Genomic DNA, 18,834 nt, shown 5'->3' on the forward strand with positions numbered 1-18,834 from the left:
ATGAAGAAGGGGTGTAGAAAAAACGAAACCCAGCCCGCCCAATTCTTTTCTACATTTCACTACGAAAAAATTAAAACCAAAGATTAAGTCCCACCCATACTTGCCCTGATCTAAATAATAATGAAGTTTTCATTCGCTGGTAGACCTAGAGACGGGCCTAATTGCAAAATCCGTATTTCTTGACCTTTTAAACATGTATTAAGTTTTTAAAAATAAAAAAAATCACAATTGAGATGGGGTGGGTGGGCGGGGTTTATATTTTGCCCTTTTTCTTAATGTACCTAGTATTCTTTGAACAACACGATACTCAAAAAAATGTTTTTATTTTCTTGTAACGAAATAAGTATTTTGCAGTTAAGCTCTGTCCCCTTGGTTTATGGCGAATAAAAAAAGTCATCACAATTGAGATCGGGCGGGTGGGCGGGCTTATATTTTGTCTTTGTATTTTAATATGTGTAGACTTCTTTTCACAACTTGATATATGTTTAAAACGGAAAATTTGTATGAGGAAATATCGATTTAGCAATTAGGCTTCGCCCCATAATTGGAAAATCCATATTTCCTTGCAAAAATGTACCATTTTAAGCATGTTTTAAGTTTTTTGTTGTGAAAAGATGGTTATGTATATTAAAAAAAAAAAGGAAAATATAAAAATAGTAAACGATATTTCTAAAATTTCACGTCAGTGAAATTATCACTCAAGTACATTTTTTTTAAATTGTCAACAAGTCTGAAAACAAAATACAAAAATACATAGAAAATAAAACAAATAATGTTATTGAAGCACAATAATAAGAGATAATATTGATAATAATATATATGTTACGTAGGTATATATATATATCTCAAGTAATTGTCTATACTGTTTTTTATTTATTTATAGATATATTTATGTACTGCATTTCACGATTCTGATATAATTATTAATAAATAGTAATACAGGGTGTTATTGAAAAGTACGTACAACAAAACTGACAGTTCGTCGCGGAGTCTAAGAACTCTGAACAACTTATTTTGTGTTATCAAAATTTTAAGGGGAAAATTAACCCTTATCCAATCTTTTTAGACGCTACTGAAGGATAAATAGGTAAAATTAATTTATTTTAGTAAATAAACAACAATAATAAAAAAATAAGAGACCCTTTTGTTGCTATAGAAACGAAAGATGACCTTTTTATCATAGGCGTACAACGAATTTGGACATAAATTTTAATAATTTTTATCTCTAAAAGGAGAACACTTTTACTTGAACTTTTTTTACTTTTAGCACCCATACTTCGAGACCAATTGCTGATTTTATTTTGTAGAGTCCCGTTCTGACGGTGAGGAGTAGCCAGTATAATAGGAAATATATCTATTATAGAGAATCATAAATTATTATACGTAGAGATGGATTATTTTAAGTTCAACATATTGAGTCATCAGGATCTGACAACGGACTGTCAGTCAGTAGCGTAACATGCACATTTCAGAAGGGGGCGGTTTTTTAAAAATATTTTTTTAAATCCCAAACAATAACACAGGGAAGCAAACTTAAGTGGACTGGTCAACAGGCTAGCACGAATGAGAATGAATCTATTACGCACTAGTCTAAACGTGCCCTTACCCTCTAAAAAAATAAAGGGCGGATGGGTGGGCTAGTACTTGTTAAGATAAAACTGATTTTGGCAAATCATATAGCCTGTAAGAAAATAGAGGGGGGGGTGGGCGGGGCTTGTATTTTCTAAGATAAGACTGATTTTGGCAAATCATATACCCTGTAAGAAAATAGAGGGTGGGTGGGCGGGGCTAGTAATTGCTAAGATAAGACTGAACAATATCAAGAGTAGTCAATAGAATGAAGAAGGGATGTAGAAAAAACGAAACCCAGCCCCCCCAATTTTTTTCTACATTTAACTGACTTATTTTATTTATTGTAAAATGGGAATTGAATTCTATGTTGAAAAACGGTGAAACGTAAGATTTAAAACAAAGTCAGTAGTGGCCCTGCTCATCCAGTATTCCATTTTAATCACTCGTTTTGTAGGCTTTGTTGCTTATAAAGACTGTAGGAATTGATAAATTGATAGTTAACACAACCAACAGTAGGTATTCCATTCGAACTGGAAGATCAAGGTTGAGTTTTAGGGAAAAAAAATCCGTTATCAAAATGCCGACGATTCAATAATCCAAATCTATTTTTCTGCGTAAACCATAAAAGAACAAACTTTATTGAACAGATAAGGTTTTAAAATAATTAAAACATCCATTTACAGACCCCAACAGAAGTTGTCTTGCTTTTCTAGGAACAGCTTTGGTGTGTTAAATACAGCAAACCCTCCTGCAACTTTTTTTTCAAGTTCTCTTCCTGTATAAATTAGTTCGTGTTGGGTTTTCATAAAGTGAAGTTCAAAAGTGTAAAAGCGTTTTAAGTTATAAGTACTAGTCCCTTTATTTTTTTAGAGGGTATATCATTTGCCAAAATCAGTCTCATCTTTACACGTAGTAGCAGAAAAGTTCACTATAAGAGAAAATTCCAGATTCCCAGATGGTCCCATTTGTCCCTGGGTTCAAGATCAGAATTTGAAACATCATTGATAGATCGAGCGGAAATGTATTTTAGAGTGCTTCTATTTTAAAACACAAGTGGTACTCTACTGGTTCAAACCCAAGTGACAGATTGTGATGAATCATCATGTTCTTCTTACAGTATTTCGACTTAAAAATACATCACACAAGTACCAACAGTTTTTTTCAAATTTTGGGAAAATTGGTTAAGCCATTTTTGGTTCAATAGTAAATTATTTCGTGCATTAATTTTGTGGGGACTTAAAGTATAAATAGTTAGCTACATGCCTTGCCAAAATTGCAAAAAAAATTTGTCGGTAGAAACGTAGATTGGACAATTTATCTCGAATTTCGTTGTATTTTTTGCGATAACCCATATGCGTAAGCTTAGAAATATGAGCACGTTATGAAACCTCTGATAAAGGAGCGTGTCACAATGTACATTTACCACGAAATTTACTTAGTAAAATTTTGAGATGAAATCAAGTATGATTCAGCAGTTCACTTAGTAGCTAGCGCACACTTTATTAGAGATGCTGTCATAAAGAAGTACGCTTAATGCATCAAGGTCGATTACAGTGTGGTACCTTCATTTCGTAAACTTATTTAAGTAGTTGGATTTTTGTTCGAGGTTCAAAGAACGTTAAAATTATCAAATTCAGTCCCGTACAATGTAAGAACATGGGAATTTCATCTCGAAACCACAATTGATTTCATTGGACTAAATCGCTGTTACATAATAAAAATGAAACAAATTTCAACATCTGGTTTAATTATGTTTATAATCCTTTTGTTTAAAACTTACAACAAAGAAAACTGACTGTTTCCACATTGACTAATTAAATTGGACGAAAGTATATACGAAGAAAGTATTGCAACAACCGTATTATTATACGTAGATACAGTCGAACTAAATGAAAAACAAAACGTTTACTATGAAATGAGTATTGTGTAAATAAAATGAACCCTATTAACATCCAATTATTGTGCTTGTTAAGTTTCAAATATAGTTATATTTTAGAACTATTTTCCTAGTAAAAAATAGAATAACTGAATTTCTAATGCATTTGTGTGGAAATCAGGAAGTTTTTATCATCGAGCTATTATCAGATGCGTGGGTTATCGGTATCAACACTTATCAAACTCGATAAATGCATACAATATTGTTAAATGGTTTCGGGAACCGATAATAGACGTCACCATTGTTAAAAAGTAAAACGCAAGGTATAGGTACTACGTGCCAGTCGATTTCTAGCGAGCGCGGTTGTCGTTGTCGGTTTTACTGTGCGATTTTGTTAGTTTTTGCGTCAAGTTTCGCAGAATGATGGATAGAATCAAAAGAGATAAAAAACCTGCTTTCATTCTTCAGACCTACGAAGTAAGTTGAAAATACCGGACATAATTTTTCATGGCAGGAACTAATATTTTTCCATGTTGTTTGCTGTAACTTTATTATGTTTACAACCTTGGTAGTACATCGTCATTTTTCGTACGCAGATAGGTACTTTAAACAGTACCAAGGTCTATTGGACTTCCATCGTGTAGCTATCTAAACCACTCACCACAATTTCTTGTGCTTCCGTGGATTTTTCACATCGTCGCTTGAGCGTATAATTACGTAATAAAGTTTCTTTTTTCGTGCTAGGATCGTATCGCCGGTAAGGAATTGTCGCAGAAACTGTCCGAACGATTATCGAATCTGTCCGCTCAAGAAAAATTCCAGGACTGCTTGACAAGTCGGAACTCTGGGCCGCCGCCACCGCCACCCCCGGTAAGTATCGGCTATTGACAACGATTTAAACGAAATGCACTTTGGTTCTGAAATCTCGTACATTGACCAAATTGGCGCCTGGGAACTTGTTTGAGCTACAGACCAGAGCGCACTCAGGCCAATATCGACTCTAAGCCGACTTTCGATAGAGCTGAACGAATAGGTGCACAAAGTTCTTGCACATTTTAACGATTTAATACATACTGTTCCCGAATGACAAAATTTATATTTCAAATTGTATTATCAAATGGTAGAACACTCATCAAAATTGTCACCAACAATGAAGTGACGTAATCTCCAAATTTTGCAATAGTAGGTGTAATTTAAATTTTATATCCTCTGTTTACGGTTTATGAATACGTGTTGAGTTTTTACCTTAGACGTTTTGCAACGTTTTCCAATTTATAGTTATTGGAAGCATGTTAATTCGCTAGTCAAAATTTATTCGTTCATGCTCCCAGGAATTGATGACAATTTCTCGTTTTTTCAACTGTAGATGTCTCAATTTTGCAATATTTCAATTTTGGGCTTTTTCAATTTTTCCATTCTTCAAATTTTCGATTTCTCGTTTTTTTTGTATTTTTCGATTTCTCAATTTTCCGGTGTTTCAATGATATTTTCGATTTTTCCAATTTTTGTTTTTTAAAATCTTTCGATTTTTCAATTTTTTGATTTTTAACTTTTCTTTTCAGCTTTCAACTTCTCAATTTATTTCTTTTCGGTTTTCGATTTTCAGTTTTGAGCTTTTCGATTTTTTGATTTTCCAATTTTTTGATGTTTCGATTTTTCAGTTATCCGATTTAAAATTTTTCCCTTTTTTAAATTCTGGAGTTTCGATTTCTCGATTTGGAAAATAGGAAATTTAGAAACGTCAAAATTTAAAAAATTAAAAAATTTGAAGAACTGAAAAATCGAAAAATCAAAAAATCTGAAATTTAAAACATGGAAAAATTAAAATATCGTAAAATTGAAAAAAATAAAAATTCGAAAATCTAAAATTGGAAAATTGAAAAATTGGATAATTCAAAAATCAAAACATCGAAAAATCGAAAAGCCGAAAAATAAAAAATCAAAAAACTGACAAATTGAAAAATCGAAACATCGAAAAAGTCAAAAACTGAGACATCGAGAAATCGAAAAATCAAAAAATCGAGAAATCGAGGAGTCTTTCAGTTTTGGGATTCTACAATGTTTTGATTCCTTGATTTTTCGATTTTTCGACTCCTGGATTTTTCGATTTTGTATTTTTTGGGTTTTTTCAGTTTTTCGTTTTTTAAACTTTAGATTTTTCAATTTTTCAAGAGTTTTATATTTCGATTTCTCCAATTTTCAACTTTTCGATGTTTTAATTTTTCAATTTTTAAAATTCTAGATCTTTCAATTTCTCGAGTTTTCAGTTCTTCTCTATTTTAGTTTTTCAAGTTTCCGAATTTTTAAATTTTTCCAGTTTTAACTTTTCAAGTTTTCGATTTTGGCCTGTTTCGGATTGTCAATTTTTCGACTTCTCGACTTTTCGACTCATCGATTTGCCGATCTTTTGATTTTTTGATTTCCCGATGTCTCAGTTTTTGAATTTTTCGATGTTTTGATTTTTGGATTGTTAAAATTCTAGGTTTTCGATTTCTCGAGTTTTTCAGTTTCTCTATATTTCAATTTTTCGGATTTTTAAATTTTCGATTTTTTTAATTTTTCTATTTTAAAATTTTTCGATTTTTCAATTTTCTGATTTTTAACTTTTCTTCTCAGCTTTCGAGTTCTCAATTTCTGGATCCTTTGATTTTTCGATTTCTCGATGTCTCAGTTTTTGAATTTTTCTGTTTCAATTTTTGGATTTCTCGGTTTTTCGACTTTTACTTTTGGGCTTTTCAATTTTTCGATTTTTACAATTTTTTGATGTTTCGATGTTTCGGTTATCCGATTTTTGAATTTTCACTTTTTTAAATTCTGGAATTTCGATTTCTCGATTTGTCGATTTTTCATTTTTTCGATTTTTAAAATTTAGATTTTCGATTTTTTTTATTTTTTGCGATATTTTAATTGTTCAATGCTTTAAATTTTTGATTTTTAGATTTCTCGATTTTTGATTTTTTAGTTCTTCAATTCTTGGATTTTTCGACTTTCCTTTTTGGTTTTTCGATTTTTCAATTTTCCAGTTTTTTAATTTCTCAGTCTTTGGATATTTCTTTCAATTTTGGGATTCTCCAATGTCAAAACATTGGAGAATCCCAAAATTGAAAGAAATCCTTGACTTTTCGATTTTTCCCTTTTTTAAATTCTGGAGGTTCGAATTCTCGATTTGTCGATTTTTCGTTTTTTTAATTTTTAAAATTCTAGATTTATCAATTTCTCGAGTTTTCAGTTCTTGCTTTTAATTTTTCAAGTTGCTGAATTTTTAGATTTTTTCGGTTTTTCGATTTTTTAATTTTAGGCTTTTTAATTTCTCGATTTTCCAATTTTTTGATGTTTCGATTTTTCAGTTATCCAATTTTTAAATTTTTCGGTTTTTTAAATTCTGGAGTTTCAATTTGTCGATTTGTCGATTTTTCATTTTTGATTTTCCCACTTCTCGACTTCTGGAAGTTTCGATTTTTCAGTTCTTCAATTTTTCAATGTTACTGTTTTGGTTTTTCGATTTCTCAATTTTCCAATTTTTAATTTCTCAATCTTTGGATATTTCTTTCAGTTTTGGGATTCTTCAATGTTTTGTTTCCTTGACTTTTCGATTTTTCGACTTCTGGATTTTTCGATTTTTTATTTTTTGGATTTTCAGTTTTTAGTTTTTTAAACTTTGGATTTTTTCAATTTTTCGACAGTTTTATATTTCGATTTCTCAAATTTTCAACTTTTCGATATTTTAATTTTTCAATTTTTAAAATTCTAGATTTTTCAGTTTCTCGATTTTAATTTTTCAAGTTTCCGAATTTTTAAATTTTCGATTTTTCAATTTTTTGAGATCTCGATTTATTGAGATGCGGCCGGATGGTTAGATGTTTTGATTGTTCAATTTTTCGAGTTTTCAGTTCATCTATATTTCAATTTTTTAAATTTCGATTTCTCCAATTTTTCTTTTTTAAAATTTTTCGATTTTTCAATTTTCTGATTTTTAACTTTTCTTCTCAGCTTTCGAGTTCTCAATTTCTGGATCCTTTGATTTTTCGATTTCTCAATGTCCCAGTTTTTGAATTTTTCAATGTTTCGATTTTTGGATTTCTCGTTTTTTTGATTTTTTACTTTTGGGCTTTTAAATTTTTCGATTTTCCAATTTTTTGATGTTTCGATTTTTCTGTTATCCGATTTTGAAAATTTTCGGTTTTTCTGGAGTTTCAATTTGTCGATTTGTCGATTTTTCATTTTTTCGATTTTTAAAATTTAGATAATTGATTTTCTCATTTCTCGACTTCTCGAAGTTTCGATTTTTCAGTTCTTCAATTCTTCGATTTTTCGACTTTGCTTTTTTGGTTTTTCGATTTCTCAATTTTCGATTTTTTTTACAATGTTTCGATTCTTTGACTTTTCGTTTCGTGTCTTATACTTTAAGATTTTTCAATTTTTCGACAGTTTTATATTCGATTTCTAAAATTTTCAACTTTTCGATATTTTAATTTTTCAATTTATAAAATTCTAGATTTTTGAATTTCTCGAGTTTTTAGTTATCATGGTTCGATGTTCTGATTGTTCGATCTCCCATTATCAATTTTTCCATTTTTAACTTTTATATTTTGGCCTTTTTCGGATTGTCAATTTTTCAATTTTTCGACTTGACTTTCGATTCTCGATTTCTCGATCTTTTGATTTTTCGATTTCTCGGTTTTCTGATTTTTTACTTTTCGGCTTTTCGATGTTTTGATTTTTGAATTATCCGATTTTTCAACGTCCCGATTTTTTAAATTTTCAAGTTTCGACTTCTCGATTTGTTGATTTTTCAGTTTTTCGATTTTTAAATTTTAGATTTTCTAATTTTTATTTTTTTCAATTTTACGATATCTTAATTTTTCAATGTTGTTCCGATTCTTCAGCTCTTCAATATTTTTTAATTTTTCAAATTTTGACGTTTCTGAATTTTCAGTTTTCTCGATTAATTAATCTAGTTTTTGATTTTCCCATTTCTCGACTTCCCAATGTTTCAATTTTACAGTTCTTCAGTTCTTCAATTTTTTCGATTTTTCAGGTTTTTGATTTTTTAATTTTTCGATATTTGAAGTGTGCGATTTTTCGACTTTGCTTTTTTGATTTTCGATTTCCCAATTTTTCAGTATTTTAATTTCTCAATTTATGGATACTTCGTTCAATTTTGTGATTTTTCAGTTTTTCTATTCTTCAATTTTTCATTATTTCACTTTTAGGATTTTTCGATTTCTCGAGTTTTCAGTTCTTCTATATTTAAATTTTTCAATTTTCGGAATTTTCAAAATTTCGATTTTTTGCAATTTTGCGATGTTTCGATTTTTCAGTTATCTGATTGTTCAATTTACGATTAAGGAATCAATTCTTAGTTAAACAAAAAAATAGTTGCATGTCAAAATCGAGTGAAATATGTGAGAAGTGATATTATGTTTGTAAATATGTTAAAGCATCTAAATAATAACTATTCCCCGTTGAAATTCTAAACGTTTAGAGTCGACATTTGCCTGAGTCGCTCCGGTCTGTGGATCAAACTAGTTCTCAAGTGTAGATATTATAATTGATAATTTCGCAGCCCCCGAATTCCGACTTGGATGGTCTTCCTGTACTAAAATCGACAAAGAAGGGAAAAGCACCCCCAGTTCCTATCAAAACATCGACTTTGTCGTACCATCAACCGCCTCCATGCCCCACTCCCGATTACGACACGCTCAGCATTACATCAACGACGTCATCACTACCAAAGCAAAACGGTTGCAAACCTAGTCAAAACGATGCAGTCGAAATGGAATCGTTAGAATCTTTCAAACTAAACCAACCTGGAGGAGTGAAACCGAAACCGCCAGATACCTATTTCAGGCTATCACCCATCGGTACCACGAACAGTTCTAGTTTGAGAAAGCGACCCGTCAGTATCACAATCGGGGAGTACCCTTCCGAAACCATGAGGAGGACGCCCGGCCGCCTGGATTTTCTCCAGAACTGTACCATCGACGAGACCAAGTCCAAAGGTCCGATCTCCAACCAACTGGCATCAGAACTGGCTCAAACTCTGAATCGCTCGAATCTTAAGAAAAGGACTGAGTCAATGGTACGTATCGAACGTTTGCGAGATTTGTGGTAGATTTTGGGCAATTTCCAGGAGAATTTTTTAAATCAAATAAAGCCTCAAAATAATGGATCCGTGCGTATCTCATTTAATGATAGTCTTGCCAAAAACTTTGCGAAATCTACCAACGACTTGACCGACTTGGAGAGTTTTTCGAAAGCTCTTGCCAACCGCGTCACGATTAACGTTAATTCCGGGGAAAAGAAGACGGATACACCCAGTGGAATTTTAAAAAATGGCACGCATAAACCTTTGGTGCAACAAAAAAGTATTACGTTTGGAGAAATGTAAGAGAAAAAAAAAAAACTAACCGCATGATTATGTACCCACTTTGGTTCTAATATTTCAAATTCTTCTCTCGTCGTTTTCGTGAGGTTTTGTTAATTAATCTTGATCAGATTTGAAAAAAGCTGAAGCTTCAGTTGGTTAATGGTACTTTTCTGTTCTGTACTAACGGTCTGACGGTTTTAAGTCTAATACTTTCTTGTGGTGGCGTTTTCGTGGTTGATTTTAATTTTGTGCGTTTTTACAGGCCAACGGTCATCAATGATCAACCCCTTCCAGTGGCTTAGCCATAGCGACGAGGGTGTCTTTGGAGGAGTGCAATTGTCGATCCAAGTGCAAATATTTAATCTGTCTCATATTTAATCTTGTGTATCGCAGAAAAATCGTGACGAGTATATTGTGATAAGCACTTAAAATATTTAGAATTAAAATGGTCGCTATGTAGGTAATGTATTTTTTTTATAATAATAATATATAAATCAAATCATATTCGTATGTCTGTCAACTAAACTTTCAAACAATGTGTATTTTAATCTGACGTAACGCAAAGTGCAAATATATTCCTTCTAATCAGAATGGTGAGTTTTTTCTTCCGAAATTTATGTCATGTCTATCAAACGCGTGCAGAAACTGCTATTTTCGGAATACTGTGATTTCGAAGATATGGTATTGATTGAAAGCCCTTTCGCTCAAACAACCCGAGAAGGAAGAGGCCTTCGTCAAGTACACTTGGGTTTAACCCCATCCAAATTAGTACTGGCAACCGACGTGCTGCCACCAGTGGAAAAATCTTGCGTGGATTTCCTTCCGGGCATCGATCCAGACATCGAAACGTTCGAGTTAATCGCGATTTATCCAATAGACTGCGTCAATCTAAGCGTGTTCCGTCGACGCAAAAGGCAAACCATAAAAGCGCATTTCTGCAACAACCGCGTCTTTTACTTCGAACTCGGCGGGTTCGAGAATCGTACTGTAAGTACTTTGTTGTATCCGTGATACCACCTCACTGGCTTCTCGTAGATGTTCTGGAACCTGTGGTGCGAAAAAGTGAAATTTTTGTCTCCAGAGTCTGGTTCTTCGCAGTCCGAAACGTCCGTAGCCACGTCGAGTACCAACAGTACCCTGTATCTGGTCGACAGTAGGCAGGTGGTGAAGCCCAACGGCTTGACGCAAGTGTGGTGCAAGTTCGGGACCGGTAAAAAACAAACTTCGGTAGCGGAAGCAATGTTAATTTACGTCTGTTTTATTTTACGAAATTACAGAACCTCATTCCAAAGTGGACGGATCGGTACTTGTATTTGGGTAAAAGTTTCGACGATTATACGAGTTATAAGCCAATCATGAATTCACCGAGCATTTCGCAGTTTGTCGTACCTAGGAAAGTGTCGCAGTTTTCGCTGAGGAATCGACAAAGCCAAATTAATGAAGTTCATATAGGGGACAGCTACCATATTAACAGGTTTGGAATCGGAATTCGAGAGGGATGCGCGAGTGGGCTTTTTTTGCCGGCTGAAGATTACATAGTGCCGAGGCGCTTCAGTCAGACTAGTGCTCAAGTAATAAGAATGGATAATACACTTGAGAACTTGTTTGATCCACAGACCGCAGCGCGCTCAGGCCAGTGTCGACTCTAAGCGTTTAGAAATAATTATTATTATTTACAAACATAATATCACTTCTCACATGTTTCACTCAATTTTGACACGCAATTATTTTTTTGTTTAGCTAAGAATTGATTCCTTAATCGTAAATTGAACAATCGGATAATTGAAAAATCGAAACATCGCAAAATTGGAAAATCGAAAATTGAAAATTTTAAAAATTGAAAAACCTAAAGTTAAAAAACGAAAAAACGAAGAATCGAAAAACTGAAAAATCAGAAAATTGAACCAAATATCCATAAATTGGGAAATTAGAATATTGAAAAATTGCGAAATCGAAAAGTCAAAAAAGCAATGTCGAAAAATCGCAAACTTAAAAAATCTAAAAATTGAAAAATCGAAAAACTGGAAAATCTCAAAATTGAAGAACTGAAGAAATGAAAAATTGAAACTTTGGGAAGTCGAGAAATGGGAAAATCAAAAAATAGATTACTTGAGAAATTGGAAAACTGAATTCAGAAACGTTAAAATTTGAAAAATCAGAAATTTAAAACATTGAAGAATTAAAATATCGTAAAATTGAAAAAGTTGGAAAGTTGAACAATCGGATAATTCAAAAATCAAAACATCGAAAAGCCGAAAAGTGAAAAATCAAAAAGCCGACAAATCGAAAAATCGAAAAAAGTTAAAATTGGAAAAATTGATAAATCGAGAAATTGAACAATCAAAACATCGAATCATCCGCATCTCGAAAAATTGAAAAATCGAAAATTAAAAAATTCGGAAACTTGAAAAATTAAAGTAGAGAAGAACTGAAAACTCAAGAAATTAAAAAATCTAGAATTTTAAAAATTGAAAAGTTAAAATATAGAAAAGTTGAAAATTGGAGAAATCGAAATAATAAAACTCTCGAAAAATTGAAAAGTCAAGGAATCAAAACATTGGAGAATACCACAACTGAAAGAAATACCCAAAGATTCAGAAATTAAAAATTGGAAAATTGAAGAACTGAAAAATCGAAACTTTGAGAAGTTGAGAAATGGGAAAATCAAAAATAGATTAACTGAGAAATCGGAAAACTAAATATTTAGCAAAGTCAAAATTTGAGAAATTGAAAAACAGAAATACGGAAAACTGAAAAATCACAAAATCAAGAAATCGAAAAATCTAAAATTTAAAGCATTGAACAGTTAAAATATCGCAAAAAAAAAAATCGAAAATCTAGAACTTTAAAGATCAAAAAAATGAAAAATCGACAAAATAGAGAAATCGAAACTCCAGAATTTAAAAAAGTGAAAAATTGAAAAATCGGAAACTTGAAAAATTAAAATAGAGAAGAACTGAAAACTCGAGAAATTGAAAAATCTAGTATTTTAAAAATTGAAAAATTAAAATAACTGAAAGTTGAAAATTTGAGAAATAGAAATTTAAAACTCGAAAAAGTGAAAAATCTAAACTTTAAAAAACGAAAAACTGTAAATCCAAAAAATAAAAAATCGAAAAATTCAGAAGTCGAAAAATAGAAAAGTCAAGGAATCAAGACATTGGAGAATCCCAAAAATGAAAGAAATTTGAAAAATTGAAAAACAGATATACTGAAGACCGAGAAATTCAAAAATCGAAACATCGAAAAATTCAAAAATTGAGACATCGAAAAATCAAACGATCGAGCAATTGAGGAGTCGAAAGTTGAGAACGAAAGTTAAAAATCAAAAAATTGAAAAATGGAAAAATTTTAAAAAAGAAAAATTGGAAAAATCGAGAATTTGAAAATCCGGACAATTGAAAAATTGAAATATAGAAGAACTGAAAATTCGAGAAATCGAAAAACCTAGAATTCTATTTTAACAATTCAAAATCAAAAAAGCCAAAAAGTAAGAAATTAAAAAACCGACGAATCGAAACATCGAAACATTCAAAAACTGAGACATCGAGAAATCAAAAAATTAAAATTGATAATTGAAAATTTGAGAAATCGATATATAAAACAGTCGGAAAATTGAAAAATCGTTCAAAAAACGAAAAACTGAAAATACAGCAAATAAAAAATCGAAAAGTTAAAGAATCAAAACATTGGGGAATACCAAAACTGAAAGAAATATCCAAAGATTGAGAAATTAAAAATTGGAAAATTGAGAAATCGAAAAACCAAAAAAGCAAAGTTGAAAAATCGAAAAATCAAAGAATTGAAGAACTGAAAAATTGAAACTTCGGGAAGTCGAGAAATGGAAAAGTCAAAAATAGATTAACTGAGAAATCGGAAAACAGAACATTTAGGAAGGTCAAAATTTGAAAAATTGAAAAACAGAATTACTGAATAACTGAAAAATCAAAAAATGGAGAAATCGAATAATCTAAAATGTAAAACATTTAACAATTAAAATATTGCAAAAAATTTAAAAAATCGTAAAACTGAAAAATTGTCAAATCGAGCAATCGAAACTCCAAAATTTAAAAAAGTGAAAAATTTAAAAATTGGATAAAAAATTAGAAAATCGAAAAATTCAAAAGCCTAAAAGTAAAAAATCGAAAAACCGAGAAATCCAAAAATCGAAACATCCAAAAATCCAAAAACTGACACATCGAGAAATCGAAAATCAGAGGATCGAGAAATTGAGGAGTCGAAAGCTGAGAAGAAAAGTTAAAAATCGAAAAATTGATGAATCGAGAAATTGAACGTCGAAACATCTGAATTCGATAATTCGAGAAATCAAAAAATTGAAAAATCGAAAAATTTTAAAAAAGAAAAATTGGAAAAATCGAAAATTTAAAAATATCGACAATTGAAAAATTGAAATATAGAAGAACTGAAACCTCCAGAAATCGGAAGACGTAGAATTTTAACAATTCAAAAATCAAAACATCGAAAAATCGAAAAGACGAAAAATTCAAAAACTGAAACATCGAGAAATCATAAAATCAAAAGATCGAGAAATCGAGGACTCGAAAAGTCGAAAAATTGACAATCCGAAAAAGGCCAAAACCGAAAAATCGAAAAGTTAAAATTGGAAAAATTGATAAATCGAAATCTCAAAAAATTGAAAAATCGAAAATTTAAAAATTCGGGAACTTAAAATAGAAAAGAACTGAAAGCTCGACAAATTGAAAAATCCAGAAGTCGAAAAATCGAAAAGTCAAGGAATCAAAACATTGGAAAATCCCAAAACTGAAAGAAATATCCAAAGATTGAGAAATTAAAAATTGGAAAATTGAGAAATCGAAAAACCAAAAAAGCAAAGTTGAAAAATCGAAGAATTGAAGAACTGAAAAATCGAAACTTCGAGAAGTCGAGAAATGGGAAAATCAAAAATAAATTAACTGAGACATCGGAAAAATGAATATTTAGCAAGGTCAAAATTTGAAAAATTGAAAAACAAAAATACTGAAGAACCGAAAAATCAAACAATCGAGAAATCGAAAAATCTAAAATTTAAAACATTGAAAAATTAAAATATTGCAAAAAATTAAAAAAAAATCGAAAATCTAAATTTTAAAAATCGAAAAAATGAAAAATCAACAAATCGAGCAACTGAAACTCCAGAATTTAAAAAAGTGAAAAATTTAAAAATCGGATAACTGAAAAATCGAAATATCAAAAAATTGGAAAATCGAATAATTGAAAAGCCCAAAAGCAAAAAAATCGAAATACCGAGAAATCCAAAAATCGAAACATCGAAAAATTCAAAAACTGAGACACCGAGAAATCGAAAAATCAGAGAATCGAGAAATTGAGGAGTCGAAAGCCGAGAAGAAAAGTTAAAAATCGAAAAATTGATGAATCGAGAAATTCAAGAATTAAAACGTCCAAACATCTGAATTCGATAAATCTAAAAATCAAAAAATTGAAAAATCGGAAAATTTTAAAAAAGAAAAATTGTAATAATCGAAAATTTAAAAATCCAGACAATTGAAAAATTGAAAAGTCGAAAAGTAAAAAAATAAAAAACCAACAAATCGTAAAATCGAACCATCGGAAAATTCAAAAACTGAGACATCGAGAAATAAAAAAATCAAAAGATCGAGAAATAGAGGAATCGAAAAGTCGAGAAGTCGAAAAATTGACAATCCGAAAAAGGCTAAATTCGAGAAATGGAACAATCAAAACATCGAACCATCCATTGAAAAATCGGAAATTTAAAAAATTAAAATCGAGAAGAACTGAAAACTCGAGAAATTGAAAATCCTAGAATTTTAAAAATTAAAAAATTAAAATATTGAAATATAAAACTGTCGAAAAATTGAAAAATTTAAAAGTTTAAGAAACGAAAAACTGAAAATCCAAAAAATTAAAAATCGAAAAATCCAGAAGTCGAAAAATAGAAAAGTCAAGGAGTCAAAACTGAAAGAAAAATTCAAAGATTGAGAAATTAAAAAATTGGAAAATTGGGAAAACGAAAAACCAAAAAAGCAAAGTTGAAAAATTGAAGAATTGAAGAACTGAAAAATCGAAAATTCGAGAAGTCGAGAAATGGGAAAATCAAAAATAGATTAACTGAGAAATCGGAAAACTGAATATTTAGCAAGGTCAAAATTTGGAAAATTGAAAAACAGAAATACTGAAGAACTGAAAAACCAAAAAATCGATAAATCGAAAATTAAAAAATTTAAAGCATTGAATAATTAAAATATCGCAAACAATCGAAAAATCGAAAAATTTTAAAAAAAGAAAAATTGGAAAAATCGAAAATTTAAAAATCCGGACAATTAAAAAATTGAAATATAGAAGAACTGAAAACTCGAGGAATCTAAAAATTCAGGAGTCCAAAAATCGAAATATTGAAAAATCCCAGAACTGAAAGAAATATCCAAAGAATTGAGAAATTAAAAAATTGGAAAAATGAGAAATCGGGAAACTAAAGAAGCAAAGTTGAAAAATCGTAAGCTTAAAAAATCGAAACTTTGGGAAGTCGAGAATGGGGAAAATAAAAAAAATTAGTTCAGAAATCGGAAAGCTGAAAATTTAGAAATGTCAAAATTTGAAATATTTCTGAAATTGAAGAGGACAAAAATGAAGAAATCGTATCATAAAAAGACTGAAAAATTGAGAAATCGAGAAATCGAAAATTGGAAGAACGGAAAAATTGAAAAGACCCAAAATTGAAATATTGCAAAATGGAGACATCTACAGTTGAAAAAAAAACAAGTTCAGGACTATGCTACTTTTTAACATTTGATAACACAATTTGAAATATAAATTTTGTCATTCGGGAACATTATGTATTAAATCGTTAAAATGTGCAAGAACTTTGTTCACCTATCGCTTAAAGTCGATATTGGCCTGACTGCGCTCTGGTCTCTAGATCAAACAAGTCCTCAGTCTCTGAATACGTCCGTTTTAAATTAATTCCAAACAGTCTTCAGGGCTATCCGAGGAACTGCAAATGCCAAATTTAACCACCAGATTTGAGGCGCTGGCCGAAGATTCGGTACGACTTTGGGAGCTTTATAGAGAAAATTTAAGAAAAACCAAGACGAGACACCGAAGACGTTTCGGAATTGTACCGCAGCCTCTATTTTTGTACGGTTTGGGACCGTGGAATATAAATCCAGGCACCAAATTCTCGATTCAAGTCAAACGGGCCGTTTCTGTGGTAACAATCAGACGACAACCGGCTGAATCAGAACTAAGGCTACCGGTAGCAAAGAGACAACTCGTCGCGACTATTTCTTGCGAAATATCGCATCCAGACCGTCCTAAAATAAACAACCAAGTGGCCTGCGGGTACGACATTAACCGTCGTTCATTTTTAAATTATTATTATAATCGAATTTACAGAGGTCCTCGTAGGCCAGTTATATTTTTTTGGACCCCCGACTACTGGTATCGACCAAGAACAGCCAAAGACGCTTATCAAGAACTGCAGAGTCATCTAGCCAGAATTCAAGAATATCACCAAAAAAATAAAAGTAGGTAGTGTTAGTTTTTGTTACAGTTAACTGAATTCTCATCAGAACGAAGGAGGTTATTTCGACGCGTTGCTCCCCCGAGATTGGAAAGTACCGATTCAGATTCTGATTCTTCCATGACGCGAAGCGCCAAATATCGCAAAACGAAGAAGAGGAGATCGACGATGCGTTTCAACGTTTTCGGTGGTAAATCTCACGATGTTTGCGATGTTGGTATGACAAAAAAACAACACCAAATATTAATTTCTAATAGCTTTGTGCTGCTTGATGTCCCCAGATCAAGAAAAAACGTCTAAGGAAACGTCTCTCCAGTATTTGAAGCGTCTACTAAGAACAGACGTTCTTTTATCGGCATGGGATTTCAATTCGACCACTTTGGCACAACAGTTGACTATGACCGATCGAGATTTGTTTCTTAAAATTTCAGCAACTGAATTGTCAGTGTTGGTGTCTCAGCAGTCGTCTAAGAACGCTCCAAACGTAGCAGCAATGGTGGCTTTTTCTCACAGGATTAGTTGCTTGGTGGCTAGCGATATCTTGAACAATAACTGTGATAGGGTACCGTATTTTTCAAATTCGTAAAAACGTACCTAAGTAGTTATATGATTCCCATTTTCAGATGAGAGCACGCTTAATTGCCAGGTTCATCACAGTCGCAGAAAAATGTCACAGAATTTCCAACTTTCACTCTTGTAGAACGGTACTTTTTGGGCTACAGAGCCCCGCAATTTACAGGTTGAGGACGACGTGGGCCTACGTTCGCAAAAAACACGCAAGCAAATATCAGTACTTGTTACAAAAGTTTCTTTCGAAATGACGTTAATCCCCATTTTCAGGACTTTCGAGTTTCTTTGTCGCCTTTACAGAGATCCACGTTTATTCTCTTACCAGAAAACATTCTTTTTATCGTGCCAAAACACACCCTACTTACCTTACATAGGTGACATAATGGCGAAGCTTCTAGACAAGATACCGGAATACGTAATTTTAAGAAAACAGAAAAAGGAACTCTTCACGAAAAAACTAGGAGGAGCGCCTAAAGATACCGTGCTGATGAAACTACTGACGTCTATGAAATTAGTGACGACTGGGAACAACTTTCAGAAAATCAAAGGCACTTTCAAAAAGAAGAGTTTATGCGATTATTATAGTCCTCTGGGGTGTTATGAAGATAACAGAACAAAGTGTCTGCTTGAAGCCATTGAATTCCTGCAACAGTGTCAACTGGGCGCTCTTCAGTACAGTTTTATACCCAACAATTTGGCCGTCGATTATTTACTAAAAACGCGATACAAAGAAGAAAGAGACAATTTTTTTCACTCGTTTCGGGTAGAATCGATAGAAGGTACGGATGAATAGCTACATTATAATCAACATTATTGTAAAATAACGACCTTAATGCAAATACATGTACGTATACACTGGTTTTTCTTGGTTTAAAAGAAATCCCGTCCAACATATATTTGAGTATTTCATCTATAACAATTAAACAA

The 18,834-nt window shown here is 31.7% G+C and overlaps 2 protein-coding genes across 8 annotated transcripts in view; both read left to right on the forward strand.

Moving 5' to 3' along the window:
• LOC135125094 (harmonin) overlaps positions 1-10,322 on the forward strand; it is a 56,699-nt gene extending 46,377 nt beyond the window's left edge. For 5 of the 6 annotated variants that reach the window (XM_064050439.1, XM_064050456.1, XM_064050446.1 and 2 more), the window contains 4 exons: positions 4,193-4,318; positions 9,015-9,530; positions 9,582-9,835; positions 10,081-10,322. In XM_064050439.1, the coding sequence (XP_063906509.1) occupies positions 4,193-4,318; positions 9,015-9,530; positions 9,582-9,835; positions 10,081-10,120 (936 nt within the window). In that variant the 3' untranslated portion in view covers positions 10,121-10,322. The remainder of the gene's footprint in view (positions 1-4,192; positions 4,319-9,014; positions 9,531-9,581; positions 9,836-10,080) is intronic. The other variant, XM_064050480.1, reaches the window with a different exon arrangement.
• Positions 10,323-10,408: 86 nt separating this feature from the next.
• Positions 10,409-18,765, forward strand: LOC135125081 (uncharacterized). Of its 2 annotated transcripts, none has more exons than XM_064050418.1 (9): positions 10,409-10,805; positions 10,854-11,045; positions 11,096-11,389; positions 16,789-17,156; positions 17,211-17,341; positions 17,387-17,554; positions 17,595-17,899; positions 17,961-18,127; positions 18,178-18,765. In XM_064050418.1, exons 1-9 carry the CDS (start codon positions 10,440-10,442, stop codon positions 18,698-18,700), a joined length of 2,514 nt encoding a protein of 837 aa, XP_063906488.1. In that variant the 5' UTR covers positions 10,409-10,439; the 3' UTR covers positions 18,701-18,765. The 2 variants fall into 2 exon arrangements, with proteins under 2 accessions (XP_063906488.1, XP_063906497.1); XM_064050427.1 differs by having other exon boundaries at positions 17,619-17,899.
• Positions 18,766-18,834: the final 69 nt, after the last annotated feature.

This window comes from Zophobas morio, unplaced genomic scaffold (assembly GCF_036711695.1).
Source record: "Zophobas morio isolate AGI-343-1 ecotype UQ-CSIRO unplaced genomic scaffold, CSIRO_AGI_Zmor_V1 ptg000002l, whole genome shotgun sequence".
Taxonomy (NCBI): Eukaryota; Metazoa; Arthropoda; class Insecta; order Coleoptera; family Tenebrionidae; genus Zophobas; species Zophobas morio.